The 14,887-nt window shown below is 40.3% G+C and overlaps 1 protein-coding gene across 1 annotated transcript in view; it reads left to right on the top strand.

The window, feature by feature from the left end:
- LOC135218795 (translation initiation factor IF-2, mitochondrial-like) overlaps window positions 1-14,887 on the top strand; it is a 290,814-nt gene that overhangs the window by 210,835 nt on the left and 65,092 nt on the right. The window contains exons 11-12 of the mRNA XM_064255245.1: window positions 3,247-3,464; window positions 12,043-12,552. Of these exons, the coding sequence (XP_064111315.1) occupies window positions 3,247-3,464; window positions 12,043-12,552 (728 nt within the window). The remainder of the gene's footprint in view (window positions 1-3,246; window positions 3,465-12,042; window positions 12,553-14,887) is intronic.

Below are 14,887 nucleotides of genomic sequence, written 5' to 3'. Positions count from 1 at the left end.
TAGGTGGTCATCCGAGTTAGTATTCTTAAAACACTACTGCCATGAGCTGGAACAAATTTGAATGCACTGTGTATCAGTAGGTGGTATGGTTAGTCCTGACCCCATAGGCACCACAACAGTAAACCAGGGGTCTCCCTAACCAGTGGGTATGTTGACTGTCACTGGGGAAGGTGCATAAAGGTCGGAACCATACCCAGCATACTTAGGTAAGTCACCATAGAACTTTAGGCTAAAAGTATATCCTATTTGTTTTCATCTTTTTTTATAAAACTAGTGGATTGACATTGGACCTGAAATGATTTAATCTTAAAATTTTGAGATATTTTGGATGAAAATTTGTGAGCTTTTAAGTTTTTTGTCACTTGTCAATTTCTTTGTAATGCTCCTTTGAGGACGAAACAATGACTACACTATCAAAAAACAGGTTTTGACGTAGGAAAAACGTATTTTTGGTAGTCGCTGTTGAGTCCTCAAAACCCTCCCACTTCTCTGACAAAAAACTATGGGACTTGGGTAATGGTACATCCTACGTTGACCAACAGAGTAATGGATCTTGTTCTTTTGGATAGCCCGAGCATAAAACAAGAATGCCGATGCACATGCGCAATATATGTAGTCACTTCTACAGGTTTTGATGTAGGAAACTGGATCCAGCTTTGCTGAAGACAAGATAAAATGCCTTCTTGTCTTGACTCCATTATACTCTATCACTTGTCATAGTGTTTATCATTATGGCATAATACCCAGCTACAAGACCAGGCTAAAAGATATTTCTTTGATATTAGTCTGATCACCATGGGGCGATGGCACACACCATGAAGGGTAAATCCTTTGAGGACTCAATAGCAACTACCAAAAATAGGTTTTTCCTACGTCAAATTAATATTAGGGCTAGTTTGAGGCCATGGCCTAGTTAGCCTATTGGGTAATCTGCACAAAGAAACCACTCTCTCTACATGGGCTGAGAATTATTTTAGTGGCCATCATTAAAAGGGCATACCCTTACTCCTTTCCTAAATCGACTGTCATCCAAAAGGTGAATATATCATAGACTTTCTTCGGAAATGTTTTCTTTGAAGAAGTCTTTGAGTGTACAGAGTGGGTTATTATACACAGTATTACTGAACTAGTGAATATGCAGTAATCCTGCAACCAGACCCGACATAATTAGGCAAGTTACTTTAGAACCACAATGGGTAATACATTTAGTAGGCTCATGTGTCTCCTGTTCTTTATTGCCAGACCAGAATGGGTATATGCGATGAAGAAATGTTGATAACTTGTGACTTTTCCTTGAATAAAAAATTCCTAGAACACTATTGTCATGAGAGTGATGGTCATGCTGATATACATATTGCTTGAAAAGGTGCAATAATCCTGCAGCCAGATCCAACATAATTATGTAAGCCACCTTCGAACCGCAAGAATAATACATATTGGTTATTGTGTTGTTCCTTGTTCTTTGTTGCCAAACCCTATGGGTATCCAGACGTAAGAAAATGGTTAATAGCTTGTGACTATACCTTGGACCAAAAATTAATCCGGGTTGTTGGGATTTATTTATTAGGAACTAAGCCATTTCATCACTGGTCAATTTCTTTTGTAAGCTCCTATGAGGACAAACAGTGGCTGCACTATCAAAAAACAGGTTTTTACCTAGGAAAACCTATTTTTGGTATCCGCCTACCTACTTTCCCTGATGAGAAGGCATGGGACAGATTTGAACATTTATCTTGCACAGACCTGGTGTGTAATGAAGAGGGCGCCAACTTGTCACATCTGTGCAAGTATGACATTAGAGCCTAGGTAATTGTTGTAGGACAGGAGATAGAGTCCTCTTGTCCTGAGTCCTTTATCAAGGATTATTCTGGCCGAGACCAAATATAAGAGAATTCTTTGTAATTGGTTGGTCTGTCTTTTGGAGGCCTAGGGGCACCATGAGAAAGTAACTCTTTGAGGACTCCTTGAGGCCAAACCTGTGTTTTTCAAAAACAATGTTTCATTATTTTGTAAAGCCTAAGTCCAGTTGGTGGTAGTTGTGAAGTGACACGACTCGTGATAATTGCTGAATTTTACTCTGCGTTGTAATGCATTCCATTTATACCATACTTAATTTTTTTTGTACTTGTTTTTACAGAGGCATGTGTCCTAGTATTAAAAGGCAATACCATTTTGTCATGTCAACGATCATTTCACTGGAATTTAATTTTCTGTGTATTAGCTCTGTTATACCTCCATACTCTTTCCTACCATTGTTCCAAAATTTACGGGTATTTGCATAGAGCTTGGTTCATTGCTATTTTCTCTTGGGATTCTTTGCACCCCAACTGTAGTACTTTTGGTACTGGGGTTAATTTCATTTGTAGAACTTTAAATGGGATCAGTCATAATTTTTACATGTACCACATGCCCTTATTAAATCTCTCAACCCTCCATTTATGTACTATATCAAAATTATTACTGATGTGTCTGACTCACTTTGAATTTTATAACTCAACAGACATGAGCAAAATTTTTAGGTGTGTTAAATAATGTCAAGTGTCTAAGAAAATACACAGAGAATATACCTGCCTGTTTAATATGTATGTGTGTGGGAAAAGAAAGATGATTATACCCTGGCAGAGGAGTTGACTGTCTGGCCTGTCCCAAGAGCATCATAGTCTCTATCTTTAATTGTATTTCACTGGGTAGTTGGTGCCTTACAACCATGACAATACTATAAATAACTCATGTACAAAGCAAAGGGCAAAGAAGAGTTACAGGTACTAATGACATATTTGATAACTGTCTGCAGCCAGGAGATATATAATAGATTGCACTTTCAAGAGTTGGTGTATTACTTTGCACTGTTGCTAGTTTGTATGAGTGAAAAATAGAGGCAATATAAGGTGTGTTTTTTGTTATGCAAAAACATATTAATTTTTTTAGAGGTGCCTTTTTCAATTCCCTTTGATTGATAAATATTTCTGGTCCACAGACAGTTAGGAATATTTGGAAGGTTGGGTTTGGGCTTCCAGGCATTGTAAATCATTTCTTTCCTTGTTCAAGCAGTTATTCAGCACTCTATCTCACTTGACCAAGAATTAAGGGGCAAATGAAAATTGGAGGTTCATATTTGTGACCATGATAATATATTTTTTTTTAAATCTGAGTGCTATTATGCTCTTCAACTGAGTAATTAAATAATAGATATGAATCAATGAAAATGTTTCCTTACTCTTATGTTTGCCATACTTTCCTTTTGAGATATGGAAAAAGAAGAGGGCCCAGAGAAAAGGAATCCAGAGAGGAAGATACTGGTCCCAGAGTATCAATTGTATTAAAAGGAGATGTGGATGGATCAGTTGAAGCCATTTTAGATGTAATTGACACTTATCACAGTCCAGACTGCCAGTTGTATGTCCTTAGCTATGGAGTTGGAATGGTTACACCATCAGATGTAAACATGGCTGCAACATTTAAGGGTAGGTGGTTGATTTGTAGGTGTGTAATATATTACTTGCATTGGTTAAATAAGTTTAATAGTTGTACAGCTGCAAAGTACATAGTAGTACATACAACACATTTTTTAGTTATACAAATTACAAGGCTATTACTTTTGTTGATGTCTTACTTACTGCTTTGATAAGAGGAAAGATGTGCATTCAAGTGGAGGTTGCTAACAAGTGGTCAGAGGTGGGAGATCCCCAAGTAAATGAAATCTTGTATCTCGGCTTTTTAGTATCTTGTAATTGAATACTTCAGCTTGCTTTTTTTAATGCCTCATTCTTCATGTAATGCACTGTACAGTAGTACCTCGAGATACGAAATTAATCCGTTCCGAGGCGCCCTTCGTATCATGAGGTTTTCGTATCTTGGACCATATTTTACATGTAAAATGTCTAGTCCGTTCCAAGCCCTCCAAAAACACCCCAGTAAATTTCATAATAAAGCTAAATCGACCTATAAACAATGAAATACTACAACAAATTGGACCATTCAATACATAACTTGATAATGTAATGCAAATTAACCTATAAATAAAGTGTATTAGTGTACATGGTATACAAGAAATACTGTACGTAAAATGTGGAAGCTTACCTTTCGAGTGAGGCTATCTCCGAAAGTGGCGGCAGAGGAAGAGGAGGACAAACGGCATATACGTACGTACACTTAACTTTACGAAACACATAAAAAATGTAAGGAAAACTAAACTAAAATTTACGAAACACATTAACAAAACTGTAACACTTAACTTTACAAAAGGCTAAAATAAAATTAAAAAAAAAAAAAAATTTAATTTTTAAACTTTTTTTTTTTTACTTTACGTAGTTTTTTTTTTTTTTTTTTTTTTTTTTTATTTTTTTTTTTTTTTTTTTTTTTTTTTTTTACAGACGAAATGTCCACTCCTTTCATTCGTAAGACTGAGGCTAGAGCCGCCCTGTACCCCTTCACTGCAGATACAGACATATGCTTTTCTGTTCTGAGATATATCAGAAAGTCTGCTAACTGCTGAATAGTGGTACCGAGTGGAGACAAGTTCCCTTTACGACACCAATCACAGTATGCTGACCACTTTCCTTGTAGTCTAGCCAACGCTGCATCTCTCCTCATTAGCAGGATATTTGCCCAAACATTGGCACTTACGTTTGTCAGGTACGCAATCGACTTGGAACCTGACTGTAGTAATCTAATGAACAATGATTCATCCACTACTTTTCTTGTTACTTCCGAGGATGCAAATCACTGGAAGGTGTGGCAGGAACTAGGGGCAGAGCAGTGGGTGGTGGATGTTCTCAGGATTGGGTATTTGATCCCGTTCGAGGTAACCCCGCCCCTGACAGATCAGCCATTACCCCACGTCGCTTATGCCCACGAATCTCAGAAGGCCATTATTCTGCAGGACGAAGTGAAGAAGATGATGGAAAAAGGAGCTGTGGAACAAGTATGCAGTCCGTCAAAAGGCTTCTACAGCAGGATTTTCCTGGTACCCAAAGCCAACGGGGAGTGGAGGACAGTAATAGACCTGTCAACTCTGAATCTGTTTATAAGGAAAACCAGTTTCAAGATGGAAACTCCAAAAACGGTTCTACAAGCAGTCAGGATCGGGGACTTTATACTGACAGTCGACCTAAAGGACGCATACTTTCAGATACCAGTCATCAGTCTTCAAGGAAATTTTCCCTTCAGTTCTTTTGCAGGGAAAGCTTTTGAATTCAAGGTCCTGTGCTTCGGATTGACAACGTCTCCTCAAGTTTTTACAAGAGTGTTCACTCTCGTGTCGACGTGGGCGCATGCTCAGGGGATCAGGCTAATAAGGTATCTGGATGATTGGCTGGTGATAGCAAAGTCCAGGAAGAAATTACTCAGGGACAGGGCGACCCTCCTGCAGCTTTGTCACAGCCTAGGTATTGTGATAAATCAGGAGAAGTCGCAGTTGGATCCAAGTCAACGTTTGGAGTATCTGGGAATGGTTATAGACACAACAGAAGCCAAAGTATTCCCGACAGACCAAAGAATAGAGAAATGCAAACAAGTGGTGAATGCCTTTCTGGGAAAACAAACACAGCCAGCAAGACAGTGGCAGGTGGTGCTGGGAATCCTAACCTCCCTGGAGAAGCTAGTACCACAAGGATGGCTACACCTTCGGTCCCTACAATGGAGGATGAAGGAGTTTTGGTCACCAATAGTAGATCACCCGTACGAGCAAATTCCCTTGTCAGCAGAAGTGAGGAAAGACTTGCTGTGGTGGGTGAACGACGACAATCTGACAGTGGGTGTCCCCCTTCAACAATCCTCTCCAGACCTCTTGCTGTTCTTGGATGCGTCACTAGAAGGCTGGGGAGCCCATATGGAGGAGTTGATGGTGTCAGCAAAATGGAGTTGCAAGGACAGAGAACTCCATATAAACGTGCTGGAGTTAAAAGCAGTGTTTAACGCCAAGCTGGAAACCGGTAGAATTAAAATTACACTTGTGAGATCCAGGGACTATTGGCATCTATACCAGGTTACGGGGCATGTATACTACCCAGAATGCCCACGGCTACCTGTGACCCACCAGTTATATTTCTAACCCAGTTTAGACTGCTAGAGGGGTGGTTCGAGGTGGGCCTTTACCTGTTAAGACCTCAGGTTTGTTAGTTATGAAAAATACAAATTAGTTACAAATTTGGTATTTGTTCATATACGGAACAAACCTTCGGTCTTGACATTAGGATAGACTTACTTATTGGAGGGAGGTAAGTCTCTACAACTGACTGGGAGTTTGCCACCTTATCCATTTCCGAATATATAGGGAAATTCTAAGAGAATGGACAATGAACCTAGAACCAAAGATATAAGCGAATCTATTGGTTTCCCTCACTGGGTGTTGATACCATTCCATGGTTTACTCTTGTCCCTGCAACTGGATCCACCTTCACCCTCTCTTCCCCCTATTATCTAGAGGGGTGTGTTGCTACTGAAAAGTATATCATAACCTAAGATAGCTTCACAGTATGGCTGACCACCTCACCTGCATCTAGTCCGTTCCAGCACATGACGGTACTCTCCTTCATATTGCCCGTAGTTAAAGGAGTAGAAAGAAAGTAGTAAAGAAAAAAGACCAGTCATCCCATTTATTCTACTTTCATACCTTCATCTTAGACTAGACGCAACTGACCCGCCAGGGGGCACTATGAGCTATATCACTTGTTGGGCCGCCACCACTGGACCCAAGGAAAGTGTCCAAGGATCAATGGGCAACGTCTTTCAAATAAAAAAGAGGTGAAAGTTGTTTGGCGTTTCCACACACCAGCTTTCAGAATTCTATCCACAGACATGTTCTTCTTAAATGCCAGAGAAGCACTCAAGCCCCTGATGTCATGAGCTCTCGCTCCTACCTGGCTATCTGACCCTCTGCCTTCTGCCATATAAGCATCTCTGATCGTCTCCCTTAGCCAAAACGATATGTATTCTGGACACTTCCTTCTTGTTCCGTCCTGTACTTACAAACAACCTCTGGCACCCCGGCCTAAGGTGCCTTGTTCTTCTTAAGTACTCCCTTAGTGCCCTGACGGGGCACAGAAGCATCTCATCTTTGTCATTGTCTACAAAGTCTGCCATGGAAGGTATGGTAAAGGAGTCGAATCTGCTGTCTACTATTGTTGGGTTTTGGGTCTTGGCCACGAATTCTGGGACAAACTAAAATACCATTGACCTCCAACCCTCTTCGAGTGCTTTATGAGAATGATTCAGGCCATGTAGCCCCCTCCCGCCACCCTTTTGGTTGAAGCCCACGGGCCAATAAGAAGACTGTCCTTCAGGGTCAGGCTCCTATCCGTGGACTGCCTTAGTGGTTCGTAGGGGGGTTTTGTCAGACTTCACAGTACCATGGTCAGATCCCAATCTGGGGCTTTTAGCTCCTTTGTTGGACATGACTGTTCAAAGCTCCTCATCAGCATGGCCAACTCCCATGAAGACGAAATGTCCACTCCTTTCATTCGTAAGACTGAGGCTAGAGCCACCCTGTACCCCTTCACTGCAGATACAGACATATGCTTTTCTGTTCTGAGATATATCAAAAAGTCTGCTAACTGCTGAATAGTGGTACCGAGTGGAGACAAGTTCCCTCTACGACACCAATCACAGTATGCTGACCACTTTCCTTGGTATACTGTCGCAGATGATTTTCTGATATTTCCTGCCATCTGAGTTGCTGCTTTCTGCGTAAACCCTCTCGCTCGGAGGAGATACTTGACAGTCTCCACCCGTGAAGCGATAGGGACTTCACCGACTGGTGGTACCTCTCCATGTGCGGCTGACACAGTAGGTTGCTCCATGGGGGTAACTCTCTCGGCACATCTATTAGGAGTTCCAGTAGGTCTGGAAACCACTCTGACTTCAGCCATAACGGTGCTACCAGGGTCATCTTGAGGTTCTGAGACCGCATTACCCTGTTTCAGAACCTGACGGATTAGACAAAATGGAGGAAATGCGTACACGTCCAGATTGTCCCAAGGGTGTTGTAGCGCATCTTCTGCTACTGCCTCTGCGTCTGGGACTACCGAACAGTACACTTCCAACTTTTTGTTGTGTACCTGGTTGCGAATAGGTCTATGATCGGTCCTTCCCACAACATGAGCATCCTGTCCACTACCTGTTGGTGCAGGGACCACTCCGTTCCCAGAATCTGATCCCTGCGGCTCAACTTGTCGGCCACTATGTTTCTTTTTCCTTTTTCCCGGAATATACCTGGCCCCTGATGTCTTCCAGGTTCTCTACAGCCCACTGATGAAGTTGAACTGTCATCACATGTAACTGCCGAGAAACTAGGCCTCCTTGTTTGTTTATATATCCTAATGTTAAGACCTCAGGTTTGTTAGTTATGAAAAATACAAATTAGTTACAAATTTGGTATTTTTTATCACTTGGTTCTTCTTTTTTTTGATTACAACTTTCTGTTTTTTATCAATTGGTTCTTCCTTTTTGCTTACTCCTGCTAATGCTAAAGGCCTCTTTAAAAAATAACGATCCAAGGAAGATTGCTTCTGCCTACTTTTTCACAATGTTCCTGAAACGACCTCAGGCAAACGTCATCGAAGACTCCCCCCCCCGCAAGCATAAGACCTTTGTGAGCCTTTTCGGGTGTCTTTTTTTCTATAAACGATTGCACTTTATGAAAAGCGGCTAGAACATCCTTAATTTCTGCCATTGCCATAGGGTCCTCCTCCTCTTCCTCGCCGCTGCTAGAGAACTCCTCTTGAACGATGTTATATTGCATGGCCTCCAACTCCTTCAGGTCATCCGTTGTAAGCTCCTCTTGGTGCTCCTCGAGAAGGTCGTTGATGTCGTCCTCATCGACGACCAGCCCCATGGACTTGCCGAGTGCAACGATCTCGTCAAGATATGGTTTGGGAAACAGTTTCGGGATCGTCACTGTTTTCTGAATCTGCAGCACCACGCTTCGACCACGTCGAATTCCTCGAAGTCTCAGGCGGATACGGCATCAGGCCAGAGTTTCCTCCACGAGGAATTCAAGGTTCGCCTCGAAACCTCCTGCCAAGCTTGGTTGATGAGTCGGATGCACAATGATCATGTCGAAATGCTCCTTCCAAAATTCACGCAAGGTGAGGTTTGTGGTATCGGTAATGTCGAAACATCTCTTGAAAAGATATTTCGTGTACAGCTTCTTAAAGTTCGATATCACTTGCTGGTCCATGGGCTGGAGGAGAGGGTGGTGTTGGGCGGAAGAAAAAGAATCTTAACGAATGGAATACTCCTCTAGGATATCTTCCTCGAGGCCAGGAGGGTGGGGTAGGGGCATTGTCCAACACCAGCAGACATTTCAGGGGATCGCTCTTCTTCCAAAAATTTCTTCACTGTCGGGCCGAAACACAGATTTACCCACTCGGTGAACAAAAGCCTCGTTACCCAGGCTTTTGCATTAGCCCTCCACATCACTGGAAGCTTCTTCTCCTTCAACACTTTGTTGGCCTTGAAGGCTCGAGGAGTCTCGGAATGATACACCAGTAGGGGTTTTCACTTGCAATCCCCACTGGCGTTTGAACAAAGTGCAAGCGTAAGCCTGTCTTTCACTAGGCTTATGCCCGGGTAGCTTCTTCTCTTCCTCCGTGATGTACGTCCGACGAGGCATTTTTTTCCAAAAAAGGCCAGTCTCATCACAGTTGAAGACTTGGGGGGCTGAGAACTGTAGCCTTCCTTGGTCATCATCTCATCGAACGTCTTTTTAAATGCTTCGGCCACTTTCGTTTCCGAGCTGGCAGCCTCCCCATGCTGCACCACCGAATGGATGCCAGTCCGTTTACGAAATTTCTCAAACCAGCCATGCGAAAGCCTTGAATCCTTGGGTTTGCGTTGATGTCCTTCCCCTCCGTCGTCTTCCGCCTGCGCAATCAAATCGCCGAAAATAGCGTTGACCTTGTGGGAGATTACCGTCTCCGTTATCGTATCGCCAGCGATTTCTTTGTCTTTTATCCAGACAAAGAAGCAGCCGTTCCATCTCGTCGTGCACATGGGTCCTCTTGCTGGACAAAATAGTGATGCCCTTGGAAGGTGTAGCTGCTTTGATGACATCCTTCTGTTCAAGGATGGTGCCTATTGTCGACGGATTTCAGCTGTATTCCTTGGCGATCACACTCAATCTCATACCAGCTTCATACTTCTTTGATAATCTCCATCTTTGTCTCCAAAGAGAGCATTTGCTTCTTTCCGTGAATTTCACTTTCTTGGGAACCCATGACTACGTTATCTTGTACGTAATTTACATATAAGTAGAATCAAGTTTTTTCGGTCAACATGATAAAGTACGTATACTGCAACGAAAACACTAACGAATTTATGTTACTAAACGAAATCGTTAGATCGAACGAATACTTCGTGCGTACGATAACGATGCTGGTACCGAGTGGCCAAGGCACGCCACCACGTACATAGATGCATGATGGATGGGAGGGATGCTAGCCAATAGGAGAGAAGGATCTCATGGCGCGACTAGCATCAGGAACCAGTGGGAGAGCAGTGGAGGATGGTGGCGAGTCTACTAAGTTGGCGGCGTGTGAGTTTCAAAATTGTTATCGGTGGTTCGGGCGAATCTCGGACTTTACAGAAACCCTTTTGTATCTTGAAAACTTTTCGTATGTAGAGCCGTTAAATTTTTCGTATTGGCTTTCATATCTTGAGTTTTTCGTAAGTTGAGCCTTTCATATCTCGAGGTACCACTGTACATATATATATATATATATATATATATATATATATATATATATATATATATTATATATATATATATATATATAAATCTACATTCCTCAGTACAAAATAAACATCCTTCTCCAGTTATTAGATTTTGGCTTATTCTGTATGTCTCCTTCCCCCACATCTCAAGCCTCATGTCGCCCCCCCCCAGCACCAACTAGTATTTTTCACAAGCAGAAACAAAATGAAATTTTTTTTCAACGCAAGCAACTATACATATATTATATATATATATATATAATATATATATATATCTATATATATATATTATATATATATATATAATATATATATATTATATTATATATAAACGCCACCTTGCTGTGTGTATGTAAAGCCACTTATAGCACATTTCTCTTTGTAATTATGACATTCCTATTTATCGTAGAGGGAAGTGACACCACTTAACAATTTTGGAAGTTTATTTTTACAATTACTTATTTTTTAATATAGTGATATTCTCGCCCATTACACAATTATTATAGGCTGTAGAAAAAGATAATACAACCAAAGTTAGAATTCCCATAATTTTTTTTAGCAAAGTTGCTCATAATTATTCATAGGCTGTTGCAATAAATCACATACTTATTTGATAACTTTTCCACTTATCCCCCCTCGATTATTTGACGCTGACAAGTATCCAAGGTTCTACACTAATTAGAAAAATACATATGTTCCATGTAATTTTAGCGCTGTTATAAATACAAGCAGATTTATCTTAGTACAGTCTTAATTCACCAACTGGTAGAGAACCAAAGGCATGCTTATAATGCAATAGTCTCAAGCATTGAGATGTCAACAGGATGACTGTACTTCGTAGATGCACCCAGTGGGACAGGCAAGACTTTTGTCATCAGTCATATTTTGGCTAAAATACAACAAGTGAAATACATTGCACTAGCAGTTGCTTCAAGCAGAATAGCTGCAACTCTATTAACTAGTAGAAGAACTACACATTCTTCATTCAAACTCCCTTTGAACCTGTCGAAGAAATAAATGGCAACCTGCAACATCAGCCAGCGCTTCTTTTAAAGGGCAAGGCAAAATACTTGGCGATTGCAAGTTGCTCATTTAGGATGAAGTAATCATGAACCACAAGGGGGCATTCTATGCTCTTGACAGGGTCCTGCTTGCAGGATATTTCAGGTAGATGTTAAGACTCCAAACCAACATGGGAGTCCAACTAAGTGGCGATGAGGGAGCAGGAGTCTTTTCTAATAAGTTATTGGATGTTGGCAATGGCACTGGTTGGTGGACAGGATGGTCTGGTCACTGTGCCATTTGGTAATTCAATAAATGTTATTCAAGAGCTCACGTCTAGGGTGTCTCCTGATTTGGGCAACAAATTTAAAAATCGTAATTGGCTGAGAATGCATGCCATCTGGGTGCTGAAGAACAACGCTGTTGACAACGCAAATCTGCAACTGCTGAAGCAGCTACCTGGTGAGGAGTGCAGTTACAAGGCCATTGACATTGTTCTCGATTCAGATGAAGTTGTGAACTGTCTTGAGGAGTTCTTGAATAGTTTAACACTTTCTGTCTTCTGGACTTCCACCTCACCACTTAAAACTCAAGATTGGCAGACCAGTAATGCTTTTGAGAAACTTGGAGCCACCAAAGCTTTGCAATGGAACTCCTCTTGTCATAAAAAGATGATGCCAAGAATCTTGGAAGCTACAATATTAACTGGCAAAGCAAGTAGGGAGGATGTGTTCATACCCCGAATTCCTGTTATCCCATCTGACGCACCTTTTGAGTTCAAGTGCCTTCAATTTCCCTTAAAGCTGAGCTTTGCAATGAGCAATAACAAGGCTCAAGGTCAGTCATTGGATGTTGTAGGCCTAAACCTGAATGAGCCAGTGTTTTCACATGGTCGAATATGCTATATAGGGTGTTTGAGAGTTGGCAATCCCAATAATCTATTTATTTGCACACCTAATGGCAGAACGAACATGAAGTGTATCACAAGGCACTTCAAAACTGGAAACAGTTGTATTTCATATCATGTATCTTATGTCATATCATGTAAATATACTATTATTACAAACTCCATTTCTTATTGTATGTATTTTATCCTTCTGAACCATTCGTCAAACTTTAACAATAAAATATCTTTCCTATAACTGTTCTATGCGAGATGAATACAATTGCAATATCCTAAGTGATTACTTCTTATGAAAGAGATTGCATAATCCATCCTGTGGGGGTTGTCATCATGGATGGCATGCTCCTTTTCATCTGAGTACATTAGCTAATATGTATATATATAATATATACAGGCAGTCCCCGGGTTACGACGGGGGTTCCGTTCTTGAGACGCGTCGTAACCCGAAAATCGTCGTAAGCCGGAACGACGTTTGGAATATGTCTTAAACTAATAAAAAGTTTTAAAAACCTTACTTGTAATCCTTTGGTTACACTACATGTTGTTTCCTGTGGTTTTATGTACAACCTGGAGTGATTTGCCAAATCTTGAGGGCTACAAGAACAGTTGATTACTATTTATATATCATATAGACTAATTAAAGTAAACGTATCTTTAAATAGGCTTATATATTAGTATCAACAAAAACATTTCTGGCATGAGTCAGAGGCTGTTTAATGAAACGAACACTTCTCTGTCATATCTGTTCAGAAAATAAACGTTAAGTCAATCCCGAGACCATTGTTGCCAAGACCTCTCTCTCTCTCTCTCTCTCTCTCTCTCTCTCTCTCTCTCTCTCTCTCTCTCTCTCTCTCTCTCTCCCTCTGATCAAATTACTACTGGATAATGTGTCTCTTGGATACTTCGATTTTGCCAAATCTTGAGGACTACAAGAACAGTTGATTACTATTTACGTATCATATAGACTAATTAAAGTAAACGTATCTTTAAATAGGCTTTATATTTTATTAGTATCAAAAAACAAAAAAACATTTACTGGCATGAGTCAGAGGCTGTTTAACGAAACGAACACTTCTCTGTCCTTAACTCGGAGCGTCGGAAGACGCCTCTCTCTCTCTCTCTCTCTCTCTCTCTCTCTCTCCTCTCTCTCTCTCTCTGATCAAATTACTGGATAATGTCTCTCTTTGGATACTTGGAATTTGCGTTGTAACTAACCAGAAACTTCGTTTTGTTATTATTACTGGAAACAAGCAATTATTTTTTTCATTATTTGCGTTTTTGGACTGTTATATGTAAACTTTGCGCACCGCAAGCTAGTATGTATTCATTCGCTCGGAAACTAGTTCTGCATATGAGGCGTCACTAAAAAACATAGAAAAATACGACATAAAAAGTGTCGAAAATCATCATAAACCTCAAAATTTTTGTTGTAATCTAACCAGAAACTTATTTTTATTAATATACTGTAGTAAACTATAAAGGATTTTTATCATTAGTATGCGTTTTTCAAAAGCGCGTTAACTCGGAGCGTCGGAAGCGTCAGCGTCGTAACCTCGGAACAAGCGTCGTAACCCAGGACGGATTTTCCATTGAATATTTAAGAAAAAGCGTCGTAACCTCGGAACGTCGTAAGCCGGAAACCGTCGTAACCCGGGGACCGCCTGTATATATATATATATATATCATATATATCTAAAATATATATATATATATATATATATATATATATATATGTATATATATAAATTATATACATATATTGCTGAGCATATTTGGCCATCGGCATTGATTAATCAAAAATAAAACAAGTGACAACTCTCTTACCTTTAGTTGCTGACTATCTCTCTGCAAATTATATCAATGGCTAGGATATAGCTAGGTTAATAGAGTTCTCGTAAATACAAAAATATACTTTTTATTCCCCAAACTAGCTGAACATGATATGGAACAAAGTGGTTAAGTGACGTTACATTAAGAACTAAGTCTGACCCACAAAAAGACTGTAAATTGTCATTCTATTCACCTGAATTAGACTAAGGAATCGCTCCCAAAACGGACGTAAGGAAAAAAATTTTTATTCAAAAATTCACCATAAATCAAAATATTGTGCTAGAGACTTCAAATTTGTTGCAAAATGAAGGTAAATGATTGAATATTACTAGAATGTAAGAGTTTTAGCTTACAATTGCGTTTTTCGACCATTTCAGTCAAGTCAGAGTTAACTGAAGGGTGAAATTTTGGCACTTATCGTTACTTTTATGAAAATAT

This window comes from Macrobrachium nipponense, chromosome 1, assembly GCF_015104395.2.
Source record: "Macrobrachium nipponense isolate FS-2020 chromosome 1, ASM1510439v2, whole genome shotgun sequence".
In the NCBI taxonomy this organism is placed as follows: domain Eukaryota; kingdom Metazoa; phylum Arthropoda; class Malacostraca; order Decapoda; family Palaemonidae; genus Macrobrachium; species Macrobrachium nipponense.
Note: the sequence above shows the minus strand (reverse complement) of the source record. Positions and strands in the feature narration are given on the sequence as shown.